This window comes from Epinephelus moara, chromosome 19 (assembly GCF_006386435.1).
Source record: "Epinephelus moara isolate mb chromosome 19, YSFRI_EMoa_1.0, whole genome shotgun sequence".
NCBI classification, from domain to species: domain Eukaryota; kingdom Metazoa; phylum Chordata; class Actinopteri; order Perciformes; family Serranidae; genus Epinephelus; species Epinephelus moara.
Window position 1 is genome coordinate 10166195 of NC_065524.1, and position 18975 is coordinate 10185169.

The following is an 18975-nucleotide window of genomic DNA, read 5'->3' on the forward strand; positions in this document are numbered from 1 at the left end:
GGTCTGACGCTACTATGTGCCCTGGCTGTATCTAGGCTAATGGCTAACATGCTAACTATTATTTTTATGTCACTAGTCACTTGAAACAAATTTAGGACGATAGGAGACGGGCTGAAATAAACCGAAATTTCCCTTTAAGGCAGTGTGTGCTCAGCAAAATTTCATTTCATGTACATGACACGGGATTTTATACCCAGAAGTTACTGTGAACTGTGTGTTTCGGTGTCTAAACTTACAGCTGTGCCTGAATTCTATAACTACATTCTAATTCTAGACAGGTCTTTAGTCTGTCGTGTATTCATTCTGGTGAGGAGACAATATTACATAACATAATGCTCAAAAACTAAGCACACGAACAAAAAAATGCTTGATTTTTAAACAAGATGTTGATGTGCATTATTGTCCCACAATGCTGCAAAAAATAAAATTAATTGTGGGTTCCACACTTTTGAGAAAAAAAAAAAAAAGTAGGGATGCACGGTATTGGATTTGTTTGCCGATATCTGATATCCCATTATATAACAACTTATTTGGCCAATAACCAATACCAATATCGATATATCCACTTTTTCCCTACTTAATTTTAGTGATCATCAAGTCTCTTCTGTAGTGGAATTAACATATTATGCATGCATAATCTTATCGTGATGGCCCACCAGCAGATGGAGACATGTCTACAAGTCTTCAGAAAAACTCGCTTTACTTTCTTTTTTGTCAAGTTTAACTGACATCAAAAGTCACAGTTTCATGTCTGTTGGTGCACCAGTTCTATAATTTCCTAAATAGTTTATTATTTATATTGCTATGCACTGGCTGCTGACATTAATTCAGGCTGATGGTCGCAGCCTTACACATAAAGAGGAAACATTTTACATACACTTCAAAAGACACTTTTAGGGTGGAGTATGATTGTCCTATAGGAAATAGGACAGGACATGTATATCAAATGTAATATGTGATCGGAGACATATGAGCGGTTATTGTGATTTTTATTGCTGACCTGTAGTTAAAAGTACCTTCTTGGCCCTAGGCAGTGTCATAAAGCAGTGCTGAGACGGATCATTCCCTCAAATTTTCTCAAAATCAAATTTCCTCAGATATCTCATGTGATTGATGAATAAACAGATGAATGAACAGACAGATGTCAATACTTCCCACACCCTCCCTGACTGAAATCAACGACAGTATTTTCATGGACAAAAAGTGAAGATTGATCTTGTCTCTCACCTCTCTCGCTGACACTTTCGATCTCAGCGTCCTCACAGCTGCTGTACTCAGGCGTGGTCCCTCCCTCCTCCTCTGAACTGCTGACGCTGGTTTGCCTCTTCCCTCCCGCCCCCAACCCTCGTTTTGACTTGTAGGGCCTCGGTGGCGGCGGACGCAGAGATTCCGATTGGTCAGAGCTTAGCGAGTCATTGCGCAGCATGCTCTCAGCCTTCTCCCGTTTGGTCCGTCTCACTACGGGTCCCTGGCCTGGGGTTGAGCCAGGGCCCGAGCCGGGAGGTTCTCTGAGTTCAGGGGGAGGGGGTTGCTGAGCAAGGGCGTGTTCATGTGGCCCGCCAACCCCACCCACCGTCCTCTGACCGGGCCGCACGCCATCCCCGACATCCCCCGCTACGCCCATGCCACGACCCTGCATGGGCATAGGGTGGCCCCGGCCTCCAGGAGGGACCGGCCCTGCTTGGCGAGGGGGGGCACCGCTGTGGTCCATGTGGTGGTAACCCCCCTCTTCTGTCCGTCTCACCCCACCACCTCCTCCCACAGGATCGTGCTCCAGAGAGCGTCCCTTTGTCAGCCGCCGGCTTTCCCTGCGCTCCCTGGACTCCCCCCGGAGGTCCCGGTCCATGGAGACCTGGGTCTGCAATCTGGGCTGACCTGGCCGACGCTCTCCTCGACCAGCTCCTCCGCCTCCCCTCCCATTTCTCCTGGGGAGGAATCAATATGGGGACGGAGAGAGAAAGAAAAGAATAGGTGACAGCTGTTGACAGACAAAGTATTTAATTTCGGGCACATAAATCACTGGATACTGTATTTACATGCTTGGAGAAATGTTGTGTAATATTAGCTTCTCTGGAGAAGCTCACAAAGCCAGGTTACAGGGTGAAAGGGCTGACCAACCGATTGGTCTACTAATTGTTTCAGCACTACATGAAAGTCACATACAACAGTATGTCCAGAGATTTTAATTGTTTAACTGCCGCTGACTCTTGTAACACCACATGTGGAGATGGAAGGTAACTAGTTTAACTAATGGAGCTGAGTAAATGATTTGTGAGAGACCCTACTGTATTTGACTGCTTTTTAGCCTGGTTCCAGACCATAGACCCTGCCCACTCAACTGAGTAGGCTTGCATCTCTGGTCTGGCATACTTCAATGAATTTGCGATTTATCTCGTCCAAACGATGGACGGACCAATGAACGCCGGGGGTCTAGCGATTAGCCAATCAGCGCCACGCTGATGTCAAGCTGTACGCCGGTGGGTAACTGGTAAGGATAGCAACAATGGCGACCGCTACAGATCCTACAGACCACATTAATGATGCTATCGAGGTATTTCGCCACTACTCGCGTTAATGGAGGACCAAATTAAGGAAGCTGCTAAACTGGATTTAACGGCGATGCAGCTGGGCATGCACGACGACGGAGACATTTTAAACGGGCAATGCTCGCTTGTTTTCGGCACCCCCGAGGCATGGATACTAATGACGTCAGATTCTGGGTGAGTCGTTGATCTCTACTGATTGGTTAGGGAAAAATCAAATTCCCTCCCCCTTGTAAATCGCCTTCAATGGAAGCCATGTCAGACTGAAGGTTCTGGGAGCTTCAGTCTGACACTCAGGCAAACTGCTTTTAGCTTCTACTTCCCTCACAACAACACGAACAAATACTGATGTGATTTTGCATCTGTTAGCGTTTCATTGTTAACATTAATGTCCACTAATAGAAAGTCACAACACATTCTACTATCAGGTGTTTTGGAACGGACTGCGTTCTTCCATTACACTCAGAGTGGCATAGGAAACAACGTCAGACTGCTTGCTTAAGTGACATAATGCACCACTGTATAAAAGAAGCAAATGATGAATGCAGGAGATAATGCTCGATAATACAAATATTAACATATTCTAGACATGCTGCTTTCTTTCTGGAAGCTGAGAGAATGCAATTTAAACCAATTCCACATACAAGGATCACTTTACTAGGTATGGTTAGTCCAACTCTGCCTGTGAAAACAGAAACTCTGAAAAAGCACTTGATAAACACTACCGTGCATAGTGAGTGGGCCCCCTTCCCCCAGAATTAAACCCAGAAGCTATAAACTTTTTTGGGTGTTTGCACCATGCCACCAATTCCACTGGACTGAAAATGCACCATCTTGGTGACTCATATCTAGTTATTATTATACATCTATGAATGGGTCTGAAGAATGACACTAGTGAGATGCATTATGGTATTTGTAGGGTCCAGTGTTTTTGGGAGCATGACCCTTACAAGGAACTAAAAGACATAATATGGATCCCTCTGCTGCCTCAATTTAGTTTTTTTTTTTTAATTAATGTAACAGACACCAATGTCTGTTACATGTGACAAAAGCCCATCCCTTACACTCACAGATAGATAAGCCTGCAATTCCATGTTACATATTCCATGTCGTAAAAGGGCTTCAGACAACATTCTCGCCAAATACAGAAATATCTCACAGCGGGATTTATACTTCTGCATCAAATCACCACCATACCTACGGTGTAGGCTCTGCGTCAGCGCAGAGTAACAGACTTCCTGTCTGTTTTTGTAAGCTGAAACCATTTCCCTCAGTGGAAACAAAGCTTTTATTTACTTTAATTTCATAGACAAGAAACATAAATTGTGAAGACAATAAAGCCCCCACAAAATAACATTTTAAGTTCTGTGTTTGATTTATCTTGGCTTCATATAGTTGCTAGGCTAATTTATACAGTGTAAAATGCCATAGGCTTGTGCTAGTAACATTAGCATGTTGTATTTATTTGGAAAACGTGTTTAGCATTAGTTTGTTTGTCGGTGAACCTTGTGAGCTGTAATGGAGCTGAATTTTGTAACGTTACCTTCGTTAAGTGTTGCTGTTGTCCCTGTCTTCATATGAGTAGAGGAAATCTCCACTAGCAACTAGGCTAATTTACACAATGTAAAATGCCATAGGCTTGTGCTATTAACATTAGCATGTTGTATTTGTGGGGAAAATGTGTCCAGCAAAAGACAAGTGTTTTGTCTGTGAATCCTGCGAGATATGATGAAGCCGATTTGTGTACTTGTGTTTGAAATTGTTGATGTTAAGCCATGTTTAATGTGTGGTTTGGGTGTGTTTTACATCAACTCAACTTTCCAGCACTCCACAGAAAACCCATCGCCAACTCGTGTTTTAGAGCAGTAATTGCAGAGTGACACAAACACATCACCATACAAGTAAAAATGCTCACAATGGCGTAAGCCACGTACTTAGGCTACAATATAGGCTCTGCACAGAGCAGACGCACATGTATAAATCCGCCTTATGATTGCCTTTCCTCCACTAGAGTTCCAATGACATATTATGTTGGTTTCCTTTAATCTATCACCCATTTGTGTCTTCAGATGCATAGGTTCAAAGACTACAAATGTTTTTGATGGTTTGTTTTGCGGAGGAGACAATACACTTCCTGTGTCTGTTTAAAGGTTGCGTATTGTAGCATGTCAAATATTGCTAATTAAATAAAGGTTGTGATTCCGTTACAGCATCACTATAGGTTTAAACTTAATCACTCTGAATGCTGCCCTTACTGTGTTTTATAGCACAAGTTCTAGGACATGGCTTCAACTTACGTGTCTCGTGGTGGTTCGCTACGTGACCGAGAGTCAGTGCCAGGTACAGTCCCAGGTGCGCCGGGCCGGTTGGGGTCTTGGATTGCTGTGATGGAGCCCGGGGGTGCTTGGGAGCGAGACCGGAGCTTCTTGTCACCTTGCTGTTGGCACACAGACGGCTCGCTGACGGCTGAACCGAGTTTCCCAGGTGGACCGGTGAACCACTCGCCTGGCTTGGTCAGGATCTCCTGCTGCTTCCGGCAGTTATTACACACCCAGATCACCTAGGTGAAAAGAAGCATGGGGATAGATTACAATCACAGCTATGGGACACAAATTTCATCAGAAAGCCTTTGTACTAACAGAATAGATAATCACATATATACATATATATACATAACATTACAGAGAACTGTCTGTCTGAGGTATTTAATGCAGCTGACATTAGTATCTTCATAATGTCTCCAACAGGAAGGAACTATTCTTTGCTGCAGCCACTGAAAACCATCTCAGCCCATACTTTGCCAACCACTAATCTGACGCCCAGCTTCAATCGCAGTGACTGTCAAACAGGAAATGGAACAATGCACTTCCTAAAGAGCTGCCAATGAGTGGTCCAGAAAAAGGCTTTTATGGGAGCTTTTTAAGATCAACATCATGGCAGTTATACCAGGGAGCAGCTTGGCTTCCACTGTGGGCTGCTTCTGGCCTCCAAACGAAGCACACAAAGCCAACTGGATAATGAAAGGATATTCAACTCCCTGCCAAAATAATATCTCCCGTCTTCTTTCTTTCTATTTTTCCCATCACACATATGCACACTTGACTATACATTGGCTGTATTCACACACTACAGCTCAGTGTCCAATTTCAGATTTTTTTTTTTACCTCACATTTTGTTCAGTGTGTACACAAAAACATGCATCGTACTTCTAAATCTTAATTGTAAATTTTGACTTTGTTCTTTTTTTTTCTTTCTGAAAGACAATTCATGTCCGTTTCAGTATGTAACACATACAGTATCTGATGACAACACATTCTGAGTGATGAACAACCAAGTGATTTTATACACACTATGTAAGATCCTTCTTGAGAGTCACACACACATTCCTCTCTCTCTGTCTCTTTGGGTATTTATCATTTGACAGTTTGCTCCCACAGAAACTTTGATTCACAGGCAGATTTTCTTTGCTTGGAGTTCTATAGGAGGAGCACTAAGTAACATTATTTTTTTCCAGCAAAAGCATTGATTTATAGAGGACAAGATGATTAACTACTTAGAGACTTTTGCATATTTAGATATCACAGTGTGCTACTTGGATATGTGCTACAAAATGGGATCCCAAAGCATTTGACCTACATGTGAACACCCAACTCAGAATTTGTCTAATGCTACCTTGACATTAAGTTCAGGCATGCAAACTGAATAAAGTTAAAACATCAGCTTTAAAATGTGGATTTACAAATGATTTGAGCATGAGAATATGGGTAAAAAACGTACCCTGGAACTAATTTATCTAAAGTATTTGTAATTTATTTAAGTATTCCATTTTCTGAAACTTTATACTTTGACTTCACACCATCCCAGAACAAAATATTGTACTTTTTACTGCACTATTTTGCTTTGTTTTTTTGATAACTTTAATTTCTAGTTACAAGACTCAAATTAATAATTAAATTACCAAATAAATTATGTGTATTATCATGAATAAGACTTGACTGCTTCCTGGCGGTGTACATACAGAGCCTTACAAACATTTTCCACATTTACCAGCTTCAACATTAAAGTGTTAACACATTAATGCATCAATTATTAGCCTATAATTCAGTACTATAATATATATTTTTCTGAAAATGGCCATTCTACATAATAAGTAATTTTACTTTTGGTAAATAAAGTGTATTTTGATGCTAATACGTTTGTACTTTTGCTGAGGTAAAATTTTAAATGCAGGACTTTTACTTGTAACAGATAATTTCAAGTAATAACTGGTGCTTAGTCCATTAGCTCAATGCTAACACGTAATAAGAATTCCCATAAACACACTAACAGATATATGAATCGCCATCAGGGTGACATCTTACAAAATAATGTATTTTACTTCACCTGCATGGCATAAAACAAAGTGTGTTTTCAAACGTACAGGCACATACCCTGCATTCATGTGCTGTCGGAATAATCAGAAAAATTAGCTCCCAACAGAGAAAATTCACCTGAACGCCCCTTGAAGTTGGAACAACACCAAGAAAGTGTTTGAAAATTTTGGTGCACGTTGCTGAGTTAACATTATATATGCAGAAAAATGGCAGATGAATGTAAACGTTTGGTTGATGGTAATAAACTTCTTATTGATTCACAAATTGTGTCAATTTTTTGCCCACACGTAATTTGTAATATATTAGGTTGCTGTCCAACTAGATTATTAAAAAAAGTTATGTATTAGCATGAGTCAAGAAAAGCAAACTTTTATCAAAATCATTTTGAAATATAAAGCTTCAAACTGTTATCAGTGTGTTGTTTAAATGCTCTGAGCAATAAAATATAACACAACTTTGGCAGTTCAGCCCAGTGCATGAGGAGAGGCTAAAGCAGACAAAGAGCTGAAGTCAAGAGGGAGTGAGACCAAAACACACTTGTTCCATAAAGTAAGATTATTTTTATTTAGCCGTTGTGCTCTTTAGCAGAAGCGTTTCGTGATGGTTTGTGTTTTTGTTCACTAGCGCACAGTACATTGTACGCGTTGGATTGTGTTGTTAATGTGCTAGCTGGCTAACTAGCGTCAAGAGTGGCCCTCCAGTTTCCCTTTTTACTGTAAATGACAATTACAGATTACCACCATCTACTGGTGTGGAAAGTTATTTCCTCTCATGCAGGCATAGAACATGTGTGCTGGTTGGCTGTTGTCTGTAGTCTTTGCAGGGTGTTCAAGTGTAACTTTTTGGCCAAGACATGGCAATGTCAGGCAACGCAGCAGGGGGCCTTCGCCGCTGCTAGTTCTCTAAACTGCGTTTTCTGTGTCTGTGCCTTTAAAAACTCATTAACACAACAAAGTTGGAAGAATGACTTCCCAGCTCAGGAAATGGGACCATTTCAGAAGCATGTAAATGCAGCAACCTTTCCCAAGTTCTGTGGAAACATCTTCACATTGCCCATTTCATAAAACTCACGTAGGTAACGTGGATTCAAAATGGTGAATTTTGCCAGGTGACAAGTTTGTATGCCTGTAAGGTGTTTTTTTTTTCAATACTTTTATGTTTTCATTTTTTAAGTACTTAAACTTTTGTTTGTCTATTTTTTTCTCTTCGTGAATTGCAACAATTCTTATCTACAGCACTTTCACTGACTGGTATCATAGAAGACAATTACACACAGCATTGAAAAGGAAGCCTGTACTAGCCAGCTAGACTTATTACGTACACTAACTGAAATGCATTAAAAACAAATGTGACGTCTTTGATGACTGTTCCTCTGTGCACACGTCTTGTCAACATCGCTGTCAGTTCATATCGATGAGGGATGTGGGTTACATCCTAGAATAGATACGAGGATTCATCCAGCAAGACAGAGCGGAGCATGAGGGCCTGCAGTGTGAACGCAGCCGTAGTCACAGTCCTGTGTTGACATCAGAGCCCGAATGAGAAAGAGGGGATGACAGGGGAAGTGAGGTTGGGCGGGAAATAAAGAGACAGAGAGAGGATGGAGGAAGAGAGCGAGGGGAGGTTAGAGTCAGTCCCTCTCCTCCAGCCACCAGGGTTCTCATTACTCCTGAACACTCCCCAATGACTCTTTAAAGAGAGCTAAAATAAAACACTCTGGCATCGGCCACCCTCCCCACCCACCTCCCCCTCTTCCTCTTACCCTTCCTCTCTCCCTCCCTCCTCCCTCCTCCTGTTCTCCCTCTCTCTCACCCCCCCTTTCCCTTCCATTTCTCCCTCCTCCAGATTGCTTTTGATTAAAGCTACAAAAGCCGAGGAGAAAACAGCTTTACACCAACGCAGCTATATTTATCCTGCCAAACACCCCAGCACCACCAGGGAGAGAGGGAAAACGTGTGCTCAACACACACACACTCACACATACATACACAGCAAAGAAAGCAAAACACTGCCTCATGTGGGACATTATAGCTTTGGTGAAAACATCCACCAATCTGTGATTTTCTGCAGCCAGACCGACGAGGTGGATGGCTGCCAGATCGACACTGCAGTGCTAGTCTACTTGTTCATACATTTACAGGCAGGTAGTGATGGCTATTTGCTATGTAGTCATAGAAAGGGACTGCAAATCATCCTTCAGGGATATTACTGTAGCTCCTTCATTTAATTCCCGCATTTCATCTAACCGTTTCTGATGTCAAAAGGTGCACAAGCAGGCGTTAAATTGGAATAAAAATCAACCTGCTCGTAACAGTGTCAACAGAAAAACCACAGTGAACATCTTCAGGATCCAAAATACTGTGAGCGAGTTTGAACACTTCTGGAAAGGTGTAAGAAACGCTATCGAGTTATCAAAAAATAAATAAATTGCTCAACATTTTTTGCACCACAGAGCTGGAACATAACTGGCAACTAGTAATCATTTTCTTTCTCCATTAAATGCTATTAAAAGTTTATTAAAATGCCCATGCAAGTTCCCAAAGTGAAATTATAATATAAGTCCAAAATCCCAAATATTACATTTACAATTATTAAAAAAGAAAAGCAAGAAATTCTCATACATAAGAAGCTGGAACTATCAATTGTTCAACAGTTTTGCTCAGTAAGTGGCCTATGCAATCAAAAAAGTATTTCACTGCCAGAGAGGTCTTATCATAAAATTAGACTGTCTATGCAGTGAAAGTCACAAATACTTTTAAAATTTGTGCTACATGACCAGAAAAGGGGCTGACATTCGCTTTTGCTCAAGAGGAAGAAAACCTAGACCTACTAGAATGCACTAGAAGATGGAGGGAAGCCTACCTCAGTTCATTTACACATATTACCCACATGGCAATGACACAAAGCGGATTGAAAATTGTATCCCTTTAAGTGTTTAGGCTATAAATGTAGCCAATAAAATTTACTCAGTCACACTTTTGAGGTTCTAATAGTTTGACGAGTCACATTAGGAGAAGCACCAGTATAAATAGTCAAAATGTGTGTGTGTGTGTGTGTGTGTGTGTGTGCTGTGAATAAGGCCCACAGAATATTAAACATGCTATGCTTTTGCTATATTCTGAGAATATAATGCATTGCTAAAAATGTTCCACATTACTATCCAAAATAAAAAATACTTGTATACCAGTTTGTAGCACTACAGTAATTTGATGTAGACGTCAGTGTGCAGAGGTCTCTGTATGCCTGTAAAGAGGTTATTCTAAAATATTTCATGAAGTATGTTTACTTGGGCTTATTCTCTTATTTTTTACTTGAGTAAGGCATCTGGATACTTCTTTCCCCTACTGGTGGTCAAATACAATGAATGTCAAAACCCAAAGTTGAATTTAATTATGAAAACTGCAGAGATGATAGTGTGCAGCATTAATTCTCAAGATCTGCTTACCGCCTCCTTCAGTCAGATTTAGAACTGTGACAGTAATTAACCTAAATAATCCATGGTCAACACTGACAGAATAAAAAGCTTTCACTATTGAATCATAAAAGCAAAAAGAGTATCATTATTATTTCTAATGCTGCAAGTACTTAATGCAAAAGAAATTTCCATTGAAATTCTACTAATATTAACAGCTTTGCTGTATTTTTTGCAGTATAAATGGTCAAAAATAGTCTGGGTGTTTTTTTTCCATCCAGAGCTGCTGCAGTTACACAGTACAGTCGACAGGAATATTCCTGTTTGGTCCAAGCAACACAAAAATAGCCTTGACAAATTAAACTGCACAACTGAGTGCAGAACATGCAACAACACTGGATGGAGAGCAAAATCTCATGGGTCATTTGTTAAGAAAATTAGTCAATAGCCTTGATCTAAAAATACCACAGACACGTCACCTGAAGTGTCCAATCACAAATAAGACATTTCATATTTCTTTCTTTTAACATAAATGTTGGTACAGTAGGGATATGTTCTTTATCATACACGGGGAGTTACATATTAAAACTTAATACATGCCATCATCTTGCAGCTGGTAAACATGAGGAAGTTGTATGTATCTCATTGACATCCCATTACATTGTCCGACTTCTGAATATTTATGTTCTGTTTCCCTTTTCACTACAGTATTGGGCCTTCCAAGTGGTATTACAGAAATAATGCAAAAACAACCACATACAACTTCTCTGCAATTTAATCAGAAACAAACATTTACAGAAACGGGAAAACTTTATTGAAACCGTTTTCCCTAACATCTATATAGGCTAATCACAGAGGGAATATATGAGTAACAATGGAGTGCACACCAGTTGTGCACCCCGTAAAACATTTTCTCCTTTGCAACTTTTGAGATTTTTTCTTGTTATAAATAATCTTTAAGGAACTCAGAAAAAGTCAAAATAAGTGATGTCCCTCATGTAAACATAAAGCAATACTCTCCATTACAATATTCAGCATCTTACAAGTTAACAACAGATTTGAGAGTAAAGGATAAACAAGAAAAACCTGCAGGCTAACTGAGGTTCCACAGCTCAACACAAGAACTCATCGCATCACAGGAGAATAAACTTTCACTGCCTTTCCTCCTGGAAAGACAACCTCCACCCTCTGAGCTCACATCCCTGACCGTGCCACTTGGTATAGCAGTTCCTATATGGCTTCAGACAAAGTGGAACCTTGCATCTCTGACACATCCAAGACGTCATTTGGTGCCTCCCCTGGGCTTTGCAGTTGCTGCACTGCATACTCCCGACAACCTGGTACCACTTTGTAGGCTGGATGGCCACAGGAAGGTGCTCCCAAGATGTCACTCTTGGCCTGTATCTTTCTGGCTGGCATCTTCTTGGCCTCCATCTCCTTTGTCTGTATCTTCTTGGGCCACAGTTGCAGCCACACCCGCCTTGCATGGAAACAGATGGTCTCCATCCATGGTATTGCCTGGTCTTATAGGGCTGCCATGCAGCAGCTTTCCTGGTTCTCCACTGATTTGGGGGCACAAACCTGGTCCTTAGAGCTCTGTGGGGTGGAGACCAAGATGTTGCAGGGGATCGAAGTGAGGCATTGAACAGTGGAGGCAAATCCAGAGGGGAAGAAAGAGTAGAAAACCACCATTCTTGATCATTTGGATATACAGGATCCTTCTCCTCTGGACTGAAACTACACATGCAGAAAGGCAGGGATTGAAAACATTTTAAAACTAAAATGTAACTGGCTGTGGAAGTGCAACAGGAGCTTTCTACATGTGCTACCAGCACCGCCGCCAAGGGCATGCATATCACGCGCTGTGCATAGGGCACCAGTGTCACAGGGGGACACAAAAGCCTAACATGATTATCATCAATCCTAATTATACATATTGCATTAACTCTTTCAGTTAAGACCCTTTCAGACACAACACGATTTGAGCTGCACTCGCCACATCTCACTAGGCATTGCGCTCTTTTAAGTCATTGTTACAGTTACTAATACCATCGGTTGCATCTGCTGAGCTTTGGTCTTGCTGTCATCAGCATCAATGCAGAAGCTGTCTGCTATAACAATAAAGTAATTAACAATATAATGAACAACCTTGCAGCCAGGTAATGCAGACATGTGTGCAAGAGCCTCCCGCAACTGCTGAAAATTTCCTCTGTAGTGGAACATATATGCAGAGTTTGGAAAGTTTTGTGACTTTTCTCCTGCTACATGTGACTAAAGGGACAGTTCTGTATTTCTTTTATGTGTATAATGGTAATACTTACAATAAAAATATTATTCTTCTGTTTATTTTATTAAAAAGACTGCACACATATGTATGTATGTGTGTCTGTCTGTTCTATAATTTTCTTTATTATTTTTATTAGTAGTATTATTAATATTTTCTGATTTGTACCATTTGTAATGAAATCAATGTCAAGCAGCGGCCCTGTGTGCTGCTACAAAAATAGACCCTGGTTCGAGACCTCTATATCACTCCACACATCTATAAGTATTTTAACAATTAAAAACATAAAAGGAAGAAGAGGAATGACTAAAACTAAATCCTAATATAGATGAAGAATAAGCTTACTAAGAGGTGCTGGAGCTGGTTAGAAATCAAGAAAATGTACAGTATTTAAAAACAGGTCAGCCTGGCAAATGTGGAGAGTGTAATTCACCCCTCGTCACAAAGTATTTTCTGACTCAGGCTAACAGCGCTGTTAGGCGGTTTTACGTTACTTTGGCTAACGTTAGCTTTATTCTTGCCAACCAGCTAACTAGCACACCTCCCTCTACACACAAAGACAATCTTTCCCCGGTAATATTGGTCAAAAGTAACATACAAGAAAATATGAGTGGCCTGTCTCGCAGTTCATAAAGTAAACTGGCCTTTAATGCTAACGTTAAATAAGATACGTCATTTATTTAAAATTCGCTGCGCGCCTGCTCTCCATGGATGGTGGGCGCCGTGCTAACGCTATGCTAACGTTAGCTACAGGTAACAGGAAGGTGTGGCCACACTTACTCGTCCCACAGCTCGGACTCCATCCTTGATAGAAGCATGTCGGCGTTTTCTGGAAACCGACAGTCGGCAGCGTGGACGGTGTAACATTCATGCCCTGCTGGGTGGTTGAATATTCTATCCAGAACAAGCTATGGCTGGTTGAAACATCTCCACGACATTTTCGCTGGCAGAACATCAAGTGCGACGTAACGTTATTGAACCTGCCCTTCAGCTGCTGTGTGACCTGCTGCTGACGGAGTTTGACCTCTGACCTGATGACGACGACCCTGTCTGCCGTACGGTTTTTTAAATTATCGCTATTTAATTTTGTTTTTATGTTTTCTATACCATAGTTTCCTGTACCAAATAGGTATTAATTAGGACTATAGCAAAATAAAAAAAATTTATTGTATGCAATAATAGCTTAATGGTGATTTATAAATCATCATCATACTAAGTATAGTAAGCTGTATTTACTATATGTGTAGATTTCCGGAGGGGCACCCCCCAAAATAAAACATGACAATAGCAGAGGACTTTTATTTTAAGAAAATTTAAGACATTTACATCATTTACAAACAAACTGGTGTATAAAAAATTGCAGGGAATGCAGAGAATTGAGTGTTTGATGCTCAAAAATGAATGCAAACATGTTCTGTGTCACCCCAGTATTGAAGCAAAATCTTTGGCCTTGATATTTCCTATAGAGTTTGTGCATTTCTCTTGTGTTTCCAAGTTGGATTTGTATAATATTTCTAAAATAAAGCTGTTGCTGTGAGATATTTATAGCATTATAAAAAAATATATATATATTTCTGTGCCATGACTATGCAGTAGGACAACTCTTTGTCATAACAGGTAATGGCAATTATTATTATTATTATTATTATTATTATTATTATTATTATTGTTATTATGTGCTGGTCAGTAAGCATAATTAGCTTAAAAGTTTGATTCCTCCATTTCAATTTCTTTACAAAATGCACAAAATAAAAAAAACAAAGGTTATTCCAACTGATGTGACTTCATCGGAGTACCCAATGCAAACAGCGGGATTAGTGGTGTACCTGCACATCTGTACAGTGTCACTGGGGAACTTCTCCTTAGAAATTGTTTTTGTAAAAAGCTCCATAGCTTGAACTGAGACTATTATTACCTGAGACTAATTTTTACCTGACACTGTCAAGTGTTCCAGGGGTTCACCACTAGGAGCAACACTTCCCATATTACATCGTCATTTGATTCACTGTTAACATAAAAATATTGATTAAAACAGCTTTAAATAAAGCAGAACATGTGCTGATACCGTATCTGTTTTTGGATTTAAACTTGTGCAATATTCAAAACTGTTCAATCCTAATGCCAAATGAGCATCTGACTTTCCTTGATCTAATTTATTCCACGATACAACAAAAACTTTTTGCTTCACACTTGTATTGAATAGGTTGCAGCAGGGGTCTTCAGTGTTTTTTAGGCCAAGGACCCACTACTAAATATGTTGAATAAAACTGAGTTGCATATTAAGATGGGCCTACAATAACATGTAGAGCAGCCTAAAGTGCCAAAACATACCTTTTTATGGTGCATACAATACTAAGCTATTAAAATACTAACTTTTGGCCGATTCATTACATCATGTCTGAAATGGACAGTATTTCAGGGTCTCTTGCTGGAAAAGTTACAAAACGATCCATTGTGGCTCACAAGAATGTCCCTACACTTAAAATAATGATACAGATAATTGGCCAGTATGTTTCAATAATAATGTTAGCTAAGTAGTTCGCCTCGCTGTTATGGACAGGTGCAGCACCTGTCCATAACCACATCATCATCATGTTCCAGCATTAGCTAGCGAACATGATTACACAAGGACTCAGTGTTAGCCTAACATCAATGTGTTCTGTAATTTTTTTTTTTTTTTAAATTCCATTAATAGGTCAATTTATCTTTGCTAATAATATATTGGATTCATATTAATGTGTATTTCAAACTTATTTCAAATTAAAAATAATTTAAAAAAAAAAAAAAGAAAGAAAGAAAAAAATTAATTAATTAAATTTGGCAGCTCCCCTGCAGTAACTCTGAGGACCCCCTAGGGGTCGCAGACCCCCTGTTGAAGACCCAGGGGTTGCAGCATAAATAAGACACTTGACAGTATCTCTTTTATATTTGGCCTTTTGCATGGCATGTCTCTACATGGACTGTAAATGTATGTCTGTACTGTGGAGCCACTTACCCCAAAACACAAATTAATAGCTTCCTTTCTTTGATGTCTGCTTAAGTATTCTAAAATTAGCATAAATCAAGCTCTATGTTCATATTTAATTATCCTAATGCCTAAATGACATCTCTCAGCGTTAGAATTCATGTTGCTAATAATCAACACAAACCAAACATCACAGTTTACTCACTCTGGTTGTGGCTGATAGGACTGCCAGTTCTGATTAAAGAGGGGGAAAAAAAGTAAATAAATTCTAATTTGTTCAGGTGTTGAAAAATGAAACTGGCGAGTGAAATTTCCTGGTTGACTTAAAGGATTACACCATGTTTTGGGTAGATTGTCTCACCTGTCAATTTTCCTGTTGGTGTACTCCTTTCTAAGCACATTTCATTCCCTGCTGGAGCAGTTATTGTGTTTCACCTTTGTGAGACGTTGTTAGAGTGTGTTGATACCGCAGAACAAATGGCCAGTGTTGTGGAGATATGGAGCGGTGAGCTGTTATTTTATAAGAGACTCACTTAATCCCAAAGTAATCCCTGTATTAGATCACACTCTGATGGTGAAACAAGCAGCGGAGAGGAGGAACCGTAGGCAGGCAGAGAGCAGCCTGACAGTGAGCTCTCTCTCATACACACACACACACACACACGATGGACATACATATAGGCGGCTCGTGCTCAAACAAAACCATACATACAATCAAAGACATGCACATGAGCAGCGATGCACACATGCAGATACAAACGCCTGCTCTTATCCACACACACACAAACTGCAACAACAGCAGCAATGTGTCACATGACCACAGTAAGACCCCCCCCTGAGATGAGTTTGTGAGTGAAGGAGCGAGCCAGAGAGAGAGAGAATAGCTTCTCCACAGATGGAAACTAGGACACCAAACCCCTGTGTGTGTTTGTTTTGCGTCCTGCTGCATCTGCGTGTGTGTGTGTGTCCATCTGTGTGTGTGTCTATTTGTGTCTGTCGAGGAGCTGGAGTGCGTATCCGCATGTGTGCATCATTGCTCATGTGTATATGGTGCGTTTGGGTGCTTGTGTGTGTGTGATGCGGTGTAACAGTGAATAATCCTGTGGTGAAATCTTAGAGTTTGTGTAGCTAGGTGTTTGTTTCCTGGAGAGAGCAGGCCATTTGTGTAACTACAGACTGTACAGTACTGTATCTGAGATGGGTGAACTCAGTGTGAGAGGTTCAATTCCCAGTGCAAGCTCTTCACTGCTGCCTACATTCACACTTTATCTTTTTTTTTCTCTTTGTCTCTCAAGATTATATCTATATATATATTTTGCGACTAATGCCACTGCAAATAAAGTGAGAATTTGCATTGAAGGAGCAAAACTGAAAAATCCCTGTAATAATATAAACTTGACAAGGCTGAACAAAATACTTTTAATTTTCTAAAGGAAAGGAGTCTGGACTTTTACTTTAAATAAAAACGGGATTTATTCTGAGGATGGCTGCTACAGTGTATCTGTCAGCTAGATTATTTCACTGTTAAACTTGAAATCTGTCTGCAATATTTCACCTGTCTGATGTGAGGAAAAACACACAACATTAATTACTGTTAGAGGGCTGATCCTTTGTCCTGTCAGGGGATTTAAAATTATCATTATGTCTTTTTTATACACAGTTTTTGCCATTTTGTTTAGACTGTTTTATCCATGGCAGTATGGAGAGCCAAAGTCCTGATGTTTTTCCAAACAACTTTTTATGCCGGGGCTTCAGGACACTTGGATCACTACGGACGAGCAGTATGGAGATATTTTGTGGTTTCAATTATGTGTTTTTGGACGTTTGAATCTGGGGCGCCTCCATTAGGTGGAGTTGTGTTGCTACCCCCTCTCCCCTTGCTCCATTAGGTGGAGTTGTGTTGCTACCCCCTCTCCCCTTGGATCTCCGCAAGTGTTGTGAGGAATCTAAAATTTCACCTGAGCCTCCCTCCGCATATGGGTGAGTAGATAATGGCTGCATTTTCATTTTTGGGTGCACTATCCCTTTAAAGCTAGAGTCTTGCAGCTGTCAACCATGTCCATCACTGCCCATAAACTGGGGTCAAACTGTCAAACTAGGCAGCGCTGACTGAATATGAAGAGATTCTGTCACTACACTGCCTATTTGTCACCTCAGATGTTTCCAGAAACATGTTTTAGTGTACTGTTTAGCTGTAAAATGAGACAGTTAGTCCAGCCGGTGCTTGGTTTTCGCTTGGCTGTTTCCAACATGGTCACCGGTTCACAAACTTTTACATCTTAACGTCACGCTAAAATATGTTTCTGAAAACAATAAGGCAAGAAATAGACAACAATGATGCTGCTAGGTACGTGTCCTGTGTCCCTAATGCATTAAAATCTGAACAACTCACTACTGATGCATCCAGGGAACACACTATTATTTCCCCTGTTAATGCTACATTGTGAACAACAAATCCATGTTGAAATGGTAAAAGTGGTGTCACATGATTTAATTCACTTTGAAAGTATTTCTCATATCTCAGAAACCACTAAGAATGAAACTTGTGTTTCGAATGTTCTAATCATACTGTCAGAGATGTGTCGATTGTTTTGATCTAATGCTCAGTGCTTTCATCTGAAGCTCTGTGCCAGTGTCGGCAGCAAGGCATGGAGGTCCCCAGGGGCCGCTGGTGGACAATAACCTCAAATTGTACCCGCATTCACAAATATGCAGGATTTTACTACAGACATTCCTATAATCTAACATGGGAATGTCTGCTGTGACAGCAGATACTGTATTCATAAAGCTACATTGTGATAATGTGATAGTGCCACTGATCGATACTGTATTGACTCGTGTCGATGGTGATCTAATGTTTCACTGTCCGGAGAACACACTGTGTTGAAAAAACATTTTCACTGGTGGCTGCCATTTTCTTTCAGTATATATCACATAAGATGAGGTTCTTTTTGTTCATAGTCTCAATATGTGAAAGGAAAACATAAAATCTCTTCTCAGAAAGAAGGAGAATAGGCATATCTCTCAAAATGTTGAACTATTACATTTATACAGCAGCTTGATGAATTAATTTTTTATGGATTATCCATAGAAATTCTATTGCTATGATTTGTATATAAAGTTTTTGGATCTGGGATTTTATTTGTTTAACACAGAGTTTAACACTACAGTTTGTCAAAAAACACAAATGTTACTCCTGGATTGTGCTGAACATCACAGGCTGATGATGTAACAGCACTAAAGTACCAGAGGGTGAACTTTTTTCATGATTATGCGCTCTTGTGCGCTCCCTGACATGACAAAACAAAAGGCCATAAGGAGGATGGACAGAAATTCTGGAAATGTCTCAACTGACAAATCCAAACTAAACAGTGCTATAGTCCAAAATAGAGATGTTA

At 40.2% G+C, this 18975-nt stretch overlaps 1 protein-coding gene across 1 annotated transcript in view; it reads right to left on the reverse strand.

The window, feature by feature from the left end:
* LOC126406584 (regulating synaptic membrane exocytosis protein 1-like) overlaps nt 1-18975 on the reverse strand; it is a 131064-nt gene that overhangs the window by 56731 nt on the left and 55358 nt on the right. Inside the window, exons 5-6 of the mRNA XM_050070944.1 lie at nt 4841-5103; nt 1228-1925 (exon numbers count right to left, since the gene is read on the reverse strand). Coding sequence (XP_049926901.1) covers nt 1228-1925; nt 4841-5103 — 961 coding nt within the window. The remainder of the gene's footprint in view (nt 1-1227; nt 1926-4840; nt 5104-18975) is intronic.